General features: G+C 46.3%; 1 protein-coding gene across 1 annotated transcript in view; it reads left to right on the top strand.

Moving 5' to 3' along the window:
• The window catches only part of gtpbp3 (GTP binding protein 3, mitochondrial), a gene marked incomplete at its 5' end in the record, with an annotated part of 77,182 nt that extends 64,565 nt beyond the window's left edge, over positions 1-12,617 (top strand). Inside the window, 3 exons of the mRNA XM_084311224.1 lie at positions 10,511-10,641; positions 10,987-11,173; positions 11,660-12,617. Coding sequence (XP_084167350.1) covers positions 10,511-10,641; positions 10,987-11,173; positions 11,660-11,891 — 550 coding nt within the window. The 3' untranslated portion in view covers positions 11,892-12,617. The remainder of the gene's footprint in view (positions 1-10,510; positions 10,642-10,986; positions 11,174-11,659) is intronic.
• Positions 12,618-13,257: the final 640 nt, after the last annotated feature.

The raw sequence follows: 13,257 nt of genomic DNA, 5'->3' as shown, positions 1-13,257 counted from the left end.
ATATATTTGTCTCTCTCTATTTCCTTCTCTTACATAAACACAACCCTCCTCTCCCCGCTGACTTCATGCATCCAGGCTGTGGTCCCACCAGGCCCAGCGCAGGGTGAGCTGCTGTCAGCCCCAGTAGGAAGTGCAGGCAGTTCTTGTTCTTCAGGGGGACTTTCTGTCTCAGGAGCAGGTCATAGGTTTGTGACCTGGGACGGGACAGGAAGGAGGTGGTTAGAATAAGCATCCGCTGCTGCTGCTGCTGCTGGTGTTGCTGCCTCCTCTGTGCAGGGCCTCAGGTCTGCTCTCTGCTCTCTGTGGGGCCTCAGGTCTGCTCTCTGCTCTCTGTGGGGCCTCAGGTCTGCTCTCTGCTCTCTGTGGGGCCTCAGGTCTGCTCTGTGTGGGGCCTCAGGTCTGCTCTCTGTGGGGCCTCAGGTCTGCTCTGTGTGGGGCCTCAGGTCTGCTCTGTGGGGCCTCAGGTCTGCTCTGTGCGGGGCCTCAGGTCTGCTCTCTGTGGGGCCTCAGGTCTGCTCTCTGTGGGGCCTCAGGTCTGCTCTGTGCGGGGCCTCATGTCTGCTCTCTGCGGGGCCTCAGGTCTGCTCTCTGCGGGGCCTCAGGTCTGCTCTGTGTGGGGCCTCAGGTCTGCTCTCTGTGGGGCCTCAGGTCTGCTCTGTGCGGGGCCTCAGGTCTGCTCTCTGTGGGGCCTCAGGTCTGCTCTGTGCGGGGCCTCAGGTCTGCTTTCTGTGGGGCCTCAGGTCTGCTCTCTGCTCTCTGTGGGGCCTCAGGTCTGCTCTGTGCTCTCTGTGGGGCCTCAGGTCTGCTCTCTGCTCTCTGTGGGGCCTCAGGTCTGCTCTCTGTGGGGCCTCAGGTCTGCTCTCTGCTCTCTGTGGGGCCTCAGGTCTGCTCTCTGTGGGGCCTCAGGTCTGCTCTGTGCGGGGCCTCAGGTCTGCTCTCTGTGGGGCCTCAGGTCTGCTCTCTGCGGGGCCTCAGGTCTGCTCTGTGTGGGGCCTCAGGTCTGCTCTGTGTGGGGCCTCAGGTCTGCTCTCTGTGGGGCCTCAGGTCTGCTCTGTGTGGGGCCTCAGGTCTGCTCTGTGTGGAGCCTCAGGTCTGCTCTGTGTGGGGCCTCAGGTCTGCTCTGTGTGGGGCCTCAGGTCTGCTCTCTGTGGGGCCTCAGGTCTGCTCTCTGTGGGGCCTCAGGTCTGCTCTCTGTGGGGCCTCAGGTCTGCTCTGTGGGGCCTCAGGTCTGCTCTCTGTGGGGCCTCAGGTCTGCTCTGTGCGGGGCCTCAGGTCTGCTCTCTGTGGGGCCTCAGGTCTGCTCTGTGTGGGGCCTCAGGTCTGCTCTGTGTGGGGCCTCAGGTCTGCTCTGTGTGGGGCCTCAGGTCTGCTCTGTGTGGGGCCTCAGGTCTGCTCTCTGTGGGGCCTCAGGTCTGCTCTTTGTGGGGCCTCAGGTCTGCTCTGTGTGGGGCCTCAGTTCTGCTCTCTGTGGGGCCTCAGGTCTGCTCTGTGCGGGACCTCAGGTCTGCTCTCTGTGGGGCCTCAGGTCTGCTCTGTGTGGGGCCTCAGGTCTGCTCTGTGTGGGGCCTCAGTTCTGCTCTCTGTGGGGCCTCAGGTCTGCTCTGTGCGGGGCCTCAGGTCTGCTCTGTGTGGGGCCTCAGGTCTGCTCTGTGTGGGGCCTCAGGTCTGCTCTGTGTGGGGCCTCAGGTCTGCTCTGTGCGGGGCCTCAGGTCTGCTCTCTGCAGGGCCTCAGGTCTGCTCTCTGTGGGGCCTCAGGTCTGCTCTCTGTGGGGCCTCAGGTCTGCTCTGTGGGGCCTCAGGTCAGCTCTCTGTGGGGCCTCAGGTCTGCTCTGTGTGGGGCCTCAGGTCTGCTCTCTGCTCTCTGTGGGGCCTCAGGTCTGCTCTGTGTGGGGCCTCAGGTCTGCTCTCTGTGGGGCCTCAGGTCTGCTCTGTGTGGGGCCTCAGGTCTGCTCTGTGTGGGGCCTCAGGTCTGCTCTGTGCGGGGCCTCAGGTCTGCTCTGTGCGGGGCCTCAGGTCTGCTCTGTGCGGGGCCTCAGGTCTGCTCTGTGCGGGGCCTCAGGTCTGCTCTCTGTGGGGCCTCAGGTCTGCTCTGTGCGGGGCCTCAGGTCTGCTCTCTGTGGGGCCTCAGGTCTGCTCTGTGCGGGGCCTCAGGTCTGCTCTCTGTGGGGCCTCAGGTCTGCTCTGTGTGGGGCCTCAGGTCTGCTCTCTGTGGGGCCTCAGGTCTGCTCTGTGTGGGGCCTCAGGTCTACTCTCTGTGGGGCCTCAGGTCTGCTCTGTGCGGGGCCTCAGGTCTACTCTCTGTGGGGCCTCAGGTCTGCTCTGTGTGGGGCCTCAGGTCTACTCTCTGTGGGGCCTCAGGTCTGCTCTGTGCGGGGCCTCAGGTCTGCTCTCTGTGGGGCCTCAGGTCTGCTCTGTGCGGGGCCTCAGGTCTGCTCTGGGGGGGGGTCAGGTCTCTTCTAAGTGGGGGGGGCGTAAGCGTCCTGTGGCGGTCTAGAACAGTCTAGAAACAGCTGTGTTTTGTTTACACATGCCGGCATTCCGGATACTAGCTCATATTCCAATGATGAACATTCCAACTCTGAGTCTCATACACTGTCCACACAGGAAACCACATAACTGGAATGAATAGAAAGGGCCTTTCTTAGAGTTCCATGGTAATCACCGGAATGTCCAATGAAATTATTCCATTGCCACGAAAACTCATCAGCTTCCTGAGGCTTGTGCACCAAACCAACAGTGGTTTCCATGACAACATTGTCAGAGATTCTGTAGCAGTCATTTGAATAAAGTGTGCCAGCCAAGTGACCATTCATGAATGTTACATTGAAACAGAATGGCTGTTCAATCAATTCAAGTTCTATGCATGAAACAATGTTCATTCCTGTGACATCATTATCAGAATTCTATGACAGCCATCTTATAATGTGATTAGATTAGAAAGCGTTATTGTCGGGGCAGCTGGGTAGCGTAGAGGTCTAAGCACTCGCCTACCACCGCAGAGACTCGAATTCAGCTGTCAGCGGTACCTCCGGCTTGGTCAGTCGTCCCTACGAACACAATTGGCAGTGTTAGCGGGTGGGAAACTGATGGGGTATGAGTCCTAGACTGGTCGGTCGATGCGCCTGTTCAGCAGGGAGGGGATCTGGGGGAAATAGCGTGAACCTCTGCACGCATTACGTTCTACCAGTGAAACTCCTTCAGGTGAAAAGAAGCGGCTGGCGACTCCACATTTATTGGGGGAGGCATGTGGTAGTCTACACACCATAGATATAACACTAGATGGCTTACCCGCGCTGCTGGCCAACGGAGACCGACATTGCCACATGGCGGCCATCTTGCAAGGGTGGAGCACGCCCACTCATAACATGCATGTCTGTACTATTGAAATAACCATAGCTTGCTCAATTTTCAACCGTTTGGTTTGTTAAAAACGTCAGAGATGTAGTTATCATACTGCATACTTATAATGGACTTTGATATGAAAAAAATTAATTATTATAAAAAAAAGTCTTCCAAGCAAGAATCATAGTTAATGACGTTTGTAATAAACCAAACCATTTGTAAATCCGTCAAGATTTCAGCGAGTTAGAGAATTTTTGTTTGTGCAGATCATCACCTTAACACTTTGAGCGCCAGCCGTGTTTTCCCTTTTACCCCCTTGAATGCCACCATCCACGGCCAATGTTAACGTTAATATCGCCTAATCTATGTTTTAACTTATGGCTATGTGTCTAATCTGCCCGTCGCTTATCAAAGAATCATTTTCCAGTCAACATTGTCAAGGCAGATTGTATTTTTATCGCTTCATTTCCGTTTGATAGCATTTTGAAAATCACCCGTTTTCGGGGAAAAAACAACCCATGCCTATGATAATCGCCTTTTACTGGAATATTCCAGAACGTTGTCATTTGTCTGCCTATTTATGAATCGTTTTCAAATAAACGCTAGATGATCGATAGTATATGTGTGCGCACGCACGCTCGTGCCGTGCGCTGATAATCGCTGCTCTTATTTCCTCATGGCTTTTACAGTCAAAACAGCCATATCACATATCACATAAACGCTTATATATCCGTGAAAACGAGTCTGATTATCCTAACACTGATAACATAGATTCCTTACCTGAGGTCAGATGGTATCCAAATGGTTTATTCCAATTTCCGATCGCCATTCGAAAAAAACGATAATTGTATTGATCCATCGTGTGTACAGTATAACCCATATTCGCCGTGGCTCAGAAGCTCCAGAATGAACTCTGGTAGACCCCGGCTGCATCAGTGAGAAGTAAAATGTGGAGTCAGAAATCCGTTCTCCCATTCACTTTCATTGAGTCCATTCCAAAAGGGTGATTTACCATCTGGGAGACGATAGGGGGGCGCTTTTTTCACATCTGAGCGCCGGCGGTCCCTGGATCTCCAACGGTAGGCTCGCGTGATGTAGGGCTGGGCGATATGACGATATTATATAAATATCGGGTACAGTTCATTAACGATACACTTTTTAAACGTATCGTGGATATCGTGATGTTTTGCCCAAGAGGCTTGTGTCGCGTCAATCTGGTCCACATGTTGACACTTTTGAACAGCGCCGCCCCACACACACACTACTGCATCAAAAGTTACTACTTATGATAACAAAGTCATTCGTTTTGTGGCATTAACGTTATATAGTTACACTTTCAATAACATCAGCGTATTTACATAGCAACAACCGAGGTCGACCTAGATATAGCAAGCATTAGTCGTTCATATCTCAGCCCGTGCTGACTCAGTTGTGCCCATTCTGCGGTCTGTTAATAAAGTTTTCAATCAGACAGATGTATGGAAAGGCTTTTATTATAACATCCGTTGCAGTAAAATCATTACGCCTCCAGTCGTTTAGTCCTTCTGCGGAGCTAAAAGCTAAACGTCGGCCGCGGCGAGTTGCCATTGTTATTGTCATTGAGCTCTCCAATGGCGGAAGTAAAAAATGAATACGCGCTTGCCGATTGGTGCTAAGAACAGCAGGGTGGGTGCAAGCGATGTGACGTAATTGGCAGACGCGACTGTCAATCAAAATTATTCTGTTTGCCGGCTGAATGAATGAGAACGTTATTAACAGATTGCAGCATGGGTACAATACAGTACAGCTCAATACAACAACAGTCAACAGCGGACTGGAGGATGCACACCAGAGAAAGACTTTCGTCTTGTTTACATCAGGGTCCCCCATTTTCAATTAATCATATTTCATATCTAAATCATATAATATCTCATTGCTAAATATATGCAATATATAATCTAATAATCCAATAATCTAAATCTAATATATAATATAAAAATGCTAAATGCATGGGTATTTTATTTTGTCTTTAATGTTAGCTTGCAAACTCAAATACTGTCTTGGTAAGCCTCATAATGAATTTTGGGGAAAAAAAGAAAAACATTGTGATGCGTATCGTGTATCGCCGAAAGGTCAGAAAATATCGTGATATCATATTTAGGCCATATCGCCCAGCCCTAGCGTGATGCAATATGATTTCAGATCGCTAATAAAAAAAATTAAAACCAGAGAATACTCGTGACGTGGCATTCAACGGTCGGGGCGTAAACCCGAGAAAAGCCGTGAGTGGCATACAAAGTTTTAAAGCAGTAGTCCACCCTCGCAAGATGGCCATCGGTGAAGTATGCGGGAGACTCCGCCTTGAGCCATCTAGTGTTATATATCTATGGTCTACACCAGGGGTCAGCAACCTTTTTGACATGAAGTGCCTGTTTGAAATATAGTTGTAACTAGTGTGCCATATCAACAATATTCCATGAATCGTAAAAGACATTTCTCATAATCAGGTATTTTTAATGATAATTTTTACATTATTACATCATTATTGTTATTGTTATTATTAACAATTATTATGATGGTTGTATCAACCCTAAATCTGAGTTGGGGCAGGGGTGCAATGCAGACAAACAGTTTTGCTTTACTGAGCTCCGTTATCTGGGGGCTGTAGTTGGTCACTTTAAGCTGCACACCGGAGCATCTTTTAATCCAGCTGTTTGCTGTTCTCTGATATTTTCTGACATTTCGTTGATGCGTCGCTCGACACTTCAAGCTGACATGGGGATATCTTTTATCTTTGATTTGATTGTCTCTTTGTTTGGCAAGCCTTCAAACAAAACATCTGAGCTACAGAGAAAAGTTTCCTCGATATACTCGATTTACAAAAAAGAACCTGTGGGAGGATTTCAACAAGATACATTTATTTTTATTTTTATTTTTTTTAATGCTGCCCCCTGTGCCAATGAAAATGCCCCCACGTGCCTATGCAGGCACGCGTGCCTAGGGTTGCCTACCCCAGGTCTACACCCTCCCCAGACCAACAGTAGGGCAATGCCCACAACGACCAGGAAGAGAATTGGCATAACGATTAATTGGGGGATGGGAGAAAAAGATAGAAAGGCAAAAAAAAATAAACGTTATTGTCATTGTACAGAATACAACAAAATTAGGAGTGCTACATTATTGCACTAGGGCTGGTAGGTTTCCCTTCCAGACGGTGCCAAAGGAAATGACCATGACACGCTAGGAAAGGCTCTGTGGTCATACCGCTGTAGTGTACAGCCCAGTGGATTCATAGAATGCCAGTACTTTTCCATTCCCATCGTTTCCAAATGGGATATATATACTGTACTTACACACTCTACGCCTGTAAGTAACAGCCTGCTAAACACCTGTCTCTACACCTGTACCTCACAGCCTGCTAAACACCTCTGTCTCTACACCTGTACCTCACAGCCTGCTAAACACCTCTGTCTCTACACCTGTACCTCACAGCCTGCTAAACACCTGTCTCTACACCTGTACCTCACAGCCTGCTAAACACCTCTGTCTCTACACCTGTACCTCACAGCCTGCTAAACACCTCTGTCTCTATGCCTGTACCTCACAGCCTGCTAAACACCTGTACCTCACAGCCTGCTAAACACCTCGGTCTCTATGCCTGTACCTCACAGCCTGCTAAACACCTCTGTCTCTACGGCACGCCTGTACCTCACAGCCTGCTAAACACCACTGTCTCTACACCTGTACCTTACAGCCTGCTAAACACCACTGTCTCTACACCTGTACCTTACAGCCTGCTAAACACCACTGTCTCTACACCTGTACCTCACAGCCTGCTAAACACCACTGTCTCTACACCTGTACCTCACAGCCTGCTAAACACCACTGTCTCTACACCTGTACCTCACAGCCTGCTAAACACCACTGTCTCTACACCTGTACCTTACAGCCTGCTAAACACCACTGTCTCTACGCCTGTACCTTACAGCCTGCTAAACACATGTCTCTACACCTGTACCTCACAGCCTGCTAAACACCACTGTCTCTACGCCTGTACCTTACAGCCTGCTAACCACATGTCTCTACACCTGTACCTTACAGCCTGCTAAACACCTGTCTCTACGCCTGTACCTCACAGCCTGCTAAACACCTCTGTCTCTACACCTGTACCTCACAGCCTGCTAAACACCTCTGTCTCTACACCTGTACCTCACTGCTAAACACCTCTGTCCAATAGGGCAAATATCTGTACCAAATCAGGACATCCACAACCAAATTAGTTTGAAAGAAAATGTGGCTTTAATGTTAAATTTGGTGAATACAGTTAACCAAGAATTAAGAGTATGAGTTATGCAGTGATATAGTTATCAGAAAAGTAAACAGGACTTGTTTGTGCTATGTCTTTTCTGCATACAGAAACCATACCTTCATGGCTCCATTGTTTCCATGTGACACAGCAAATAAACAAGGCTGTTTTTTTTCTTATTTATAAAAGAGACAAAAGAATATGGAGGGAACAATAATATAATATTATTTATTCAATATGTTAAAGGGAAATAATATGAGTAAATGTAGCACCGGTCAGTCTACTAGTTAGAGCAGAGATGTTTGACAGTGGAACGTCGTCCAATTCTCTGCGTAGGAGCGTGCTGGCTGTACTGTAATGTACAGTCCATGCCCAGAAACTACACCGGTTATTTGAGAAGTCAAGTGCTTCTCACGGGCCGTGGTGGCGGCAGCAATCCAGGAAGAACACCGTGTGCAGAGTGGAAGAGCTGAGAGGACTGTGTTACACACAACATAAGCATTGTTTACGTTATATCAGTCGGGGCAATCTATTCGCGGCGGACAAATCTATGTATGGGAAACACTGACATCACTGAAAGAGAAACAAACTTTTAGAGTGCTCTACTTGAGGATATATTGCCCACACCTCTGAAACAATGGCTTGTCAGCAAGTGGTAAAACTCTTCTAGGTTGTATTATGTAAAATTCTTGTGCTTTTGCTCTGTTATTTAATCAATGTAAACTTCCGCGGGTAAGAAAGCTGGAACCTGACCCCGACTTGACCATTCATTCACGTGTTCTCACTCACCTCGTCATCATTTTGACCTTTACAGCATACCGAACCTTATTGAATGTGAATGGTTGTCAGTCTTAAATTAATACTCTTAATTTTAAATACTTAATTTATACATATCGTACAGGTAATTAGATGAGATTTGATTTATTTGTATTTTATGAGATTGGATTAGAATTTAAACAATTACCGGCGGCCGGGTAGCGCAGCGGACTAAGCGTCTGTCTACCACCGCAGAGACAGTGGGATCGAATCCAGCTGTGGTACCTCCGGCTTGGTCCACCGTCCATACTGACACAATTGGCAGTGTCAGTGGGTGGGAAAGCCGGTGGGGTGGGTCCTGGTCATTGTAAACAGCGACTCCTACAGTTCGGTTGGGGCGCCTGCACAGCGAGGGAAGGATCTGGGGGAGGTAGTGTGACCCTTCCACACGTTACACTTCCCCAGTGAGAGTCCGCGCTGCCAGGTGAAAAGAAGCGGTGGGCTGGCTACACATGTGTCAGAGGAAGCATGTGATAGTCTCCGCCCTCCCAGACCGACGGTAGGGGGTAGAATGCGCAACGACCAGGAAGGGGATTGGGAATTGGCATAACGACTAACATTGGGATGGGAGAAAAACGGAAAAAGGAGGGAGAAAAAATTTAAAGAATTTAAACAATTACACTAATTCCATTCCTGTTTCTGTCTACGTCATCTTGTCGGCTAAACGCTTCCAAAACATATGTATCACAAACGTCATCACTGTCCTTTTCAACAAGTTTATATTAGTCTTTGATTCAAGAGGTTTATTCATCACATACATACACAAGACATATAGTGAAATGAAGGGGAAAAGGAATAAAAAATAAACACAATAACAAAAAATATGCACAATCGCGGCGGAGCTAACCAGACGGCAACTGACCTCAGCCGCACCATCTCCACTGGGGTCCCCTAAACAAGTGTTGCATCCTAGCAGCCTCTATACCTCTCTGTTTCAGTCCAGATAATTCAGTACAGATAATTATCGTACATCTACAGGTAGCAGTGCGAGCCTGTATCATAGAATGAAATTCAGATCCAACTTTCAGACTAGACATTGCAGATCAGATATGACTCAAGATCCAGCAATAACATAGCAATCTTGTCTTTAAAAAATGTTGTCAGAAACATATTTTAGGTTCAACCTTAGGTAGAAAAGAGAAGATTTACACACAGGCCGCCACCTTGTACATGCGCTTTTTATCAAGATATCTTATACTGATTATGGCTCTAATTCTGAATGGTTCATTTCAAAAGGAAGGGTTCTTGTCACAACTGAACTGCAGAAAAGGTACAATGCACATATTTAAGATATTCTCAGTGTTGGGACAACCCCTCATTCTGTAAAAACAATGCAAAACACAGGAAAGGCACTTTTCAAAATAGGTCCCCTTCAACATAAGATAAGGTGAAAATAGAGATGTCCAATATCATTGGCCTACCGATATTATCGGCCGATATTGGCATTAAAATGTAATATCGTAAATGGTCGGTATCGGTTAAAGAAATGTATTAAAAAAAAAAAAAAAATTATTTACCCAGGCAAGCAAGTAAGAACAAATTCTTACTTTATTTATTGTCAAAAGTATGCATAATGTTGTTACCTGAAATTATTCCGTTTGGGGGGGGGGGGGGGGGGGGGGGGGTGGGGGGGGAGACCCTGCATATATCGGTATCGGTTGATATCGGTATCGGAAATTAAGAGTTGGACAATTTCGGTATATCGGTAAAACCAGGTGTCATAGCAGCACAGAGAGGGGGGAGGTACTGTACAGGTATAGGCATGAATAGAAAGACAATAAATATGGTTCATAAAAAATATCAGTTGCAGGACAATATAAAATATGAATTCACTACAGTTCTCAAGTTCTGTCACTGTTAGTTCTCCAGCTTCTGGCAGTAGTCCATGCCCCCAGTTGAGGAGCCTGATGAAGGCCGGGGAGGGGTTAGTGGTGTGTTGGGGGATGTACAGTAAAAGTAACAAAAAAATACTTTAAAGGGTTTATTTAAACCCATAATGTCATTAGTGTCAGTACGTGATATGTTCCTGGGGGGACTCCTCTACTTTGTCCCTGATCTCTCCTCCAGGGTGGAGCAGGCAGACCTGACCCTGGTGGTGGTGGACTCCACTCAGCTTCCCTCCGACCCCCAGCAGGCTCCAGCCTTCCTCCAGGGGCACCTGAGGAGCGTCCTCCCCAGCCAGGATCACTCTCAGACGGGTACAGCAATCATTTCTGCCCCGCTGAGGAGGATGAGTCCTATGTACACTACTATACAATATACAGTTATACTATATGTCACCATATATATATATAAAGCTAAAAGAAGAAAACCTTCAAAAGAAGGGACCGCACACTCCTCAGGACTGATTTAGCTTTTTTATTTGTTTGGTGCACAACGCGTTTCGCTTCCGCTTCCTCAGGTGCTATACATATATATGTATGTGTACATAGGACTCATTACCTTTTTTAATTCGTAAGCTTAGCATTGTATTGTATTTTATCTTAGTACTTTTATCATGTCTATTTTTATTATCTATTCTATTCTATTGAATATCATGACAGGTAATGCTCCAGACAGATGCCTCGTGGTGCTGAATAAGACGGACCTGGTCCCCGCGGAGCAGAGAGACAGACTGGACACAGAGCTGACACGGTGTCCAGGACTCCCTCCCGTCTGCCTCGTCTCCTGTCAGACCAGCGCAGGGCTGGAGGCTTTCCTCACCGTTCTGCACAGCAGCGTCAAGTCTCTGTGAGTCAACCCTGTGATTCAGACATTCCAGGAGTTCCTTGTTTGTCACATGAAATCAATGGAAAGCTACACAAGCCTCCATGGAAGCCTGGATGTGACGTGTCCTGCTTTTAATGGTTTCATGAAGCCTGGGTGTGACGTGTCCTGCTTTTAATGGTTTCATGAAGCCTGGGTGTGACGTGTCCCACTTTTAATGGTTTCATGAACGATAGAAGCACTGGTTTATTTAACTTTGTACATTGTATAACTTTTATAAATAAGAAAATGTGTTGAACATGGTGTGTGAATGTGAGTAAATGGGTGGATGTGATGCATAAGTTGTAAAGCACTTTGGATAAAAACGCAGTCCATTTGTGATGATATTGTGATTATCAGACAAATGCTGTAAAGGTATAAATGGTATGATATTAAAGATCTGAATTTGAATCTATTGATCTGTTCAGGGACCTTCCACCTATGCGGTCTAATCTGACATATCCTCCCCAGGTGTGGTGATCCTCTGTCCGGGGCCCCCAGCTTGACGCAGGCCCGTCACAGGGCCCACCTGCAGCAGTGTGTCGGTTCCCTGGCTCAGTACTATCGGTACCGGGACACAGACCTGGCACTGGCAGCCGAGGGGGTCCGCTTGGCCCTCACCAGCCTGGGCCGCATCACTGGACGGGTCGGCGCAGAGGAGATCTTGGATATCATCTTCAGAGACTTCTGCATTGGGAAATAGACGGAGGCATAGTGGTGAAAACACAAACAATTGGCTCCTTTCGTTCGTGCCATTTGGTGTCCCAAAACTGAAGTGATGCTTCCTTTAGGAGGGATGCAAAATCGCTACCAAAGAATGGCCACAGGTGGGAGTTGTGACCACTAGTTGTGACATTTAGTTAAAAGGGACTATTATGTACAAATTAGCTTGAAGCTAACTCCGAACGAAACAAACAAACAAAAATAAAGAAATAAAAAGCATAAGGAGCGGGACTGAAAGGATCTTTTAAGTTTATTAATAAGCTTTTACACATTACAACGTGCTAATGGCTAAGAGTAATCCTAGCAGTAGTGGAGCTGGATGACACATGCACCTTAGATACACATATAGTACAATCAATCCATACTATAGATCAGTATCTCGATTGGACAGAATCCAAAAGCAGGTTGCAAACAAGAATCTCAAATCGCGCCTTGATTGGCCGAAGTAAATAACTGGGCACAGCTGAAGAGCATCGTGCTAAGTTATTCTGGTCTCAACATGATGTGTTAACTTGAATGAGGATATGTCTGAGAAGTGTCTGTAGAGTGGTCATCACTAGTGCTGGGTTAAAATTTTAAATTTTTCAGATTTGAATTGATCTTCATTTGAATAAAATCCCAGATTGATCTTTAATTTTTGTTTTCATTTATTTATTTGTATATATATATATACAGTATGCTATATTGTGTTGACTGCTGTAGTGTGTTGGTCATGTTAAATAAAAAGTACATTAATGCTTTATTAATGTGGTAAATTGTTAATGTAAACATTATTATTTAATTTTTTTATACACCACGTTAGAGGTAAATGGCTGCATTTATATAGTGCTTTTATCCAAAGCGCTTTACAACTTGTTCCTCACATTTTTACCCATTCACTCACACATTCACACACCAATGGCGGAGATAGATTAGACTCAAATGTATTGTTATTATACAGCACAAGTACAGTACAACAAAAATAAGTTGGCATCTAACCAGAATGCAAATGTAACAGTAAAGTGCAATGGTAATACAATACAATGTACAGCTGATAGAGTACAGTACTGGAGTATATATAAATCGGTACTACTGAGTAATAATGCTAATCAGATGTATGTATAGAGTTATAGTATGATATCATGTACAGTGATACAGGTATAAAGACACTATGGTAGTAGTCATACTGGCCAGCAGTATAACTAGTAAGAGTAGGTAAGGGATATACTGTAGTAGCTACAGAGTATATACAAAATGATTATATGCAGGTATATTCAGACAGATGTGGATACATATATACAGGTATATGGTAAATATATACTGTATAATATATATATACAGCATTCTATCATACAGAGTTATATGAC

This window comes from Notolepis coatsorum, assembly GCF_963971535.1.
Source record: "Notolepis coatsorum genome assembly, chromosome: 3".
Lineage (NCBI taxonomy): Eukaryota > Metazoa > Chordata > Actinopteri > Aulopiformes > Paralepididae > Notolepis > Notolepis coatsorum.
Note: the sequence above shows the minus strand (reverse complement) of the source record. Positions and strands in the feature narration are given on the sequence as shown.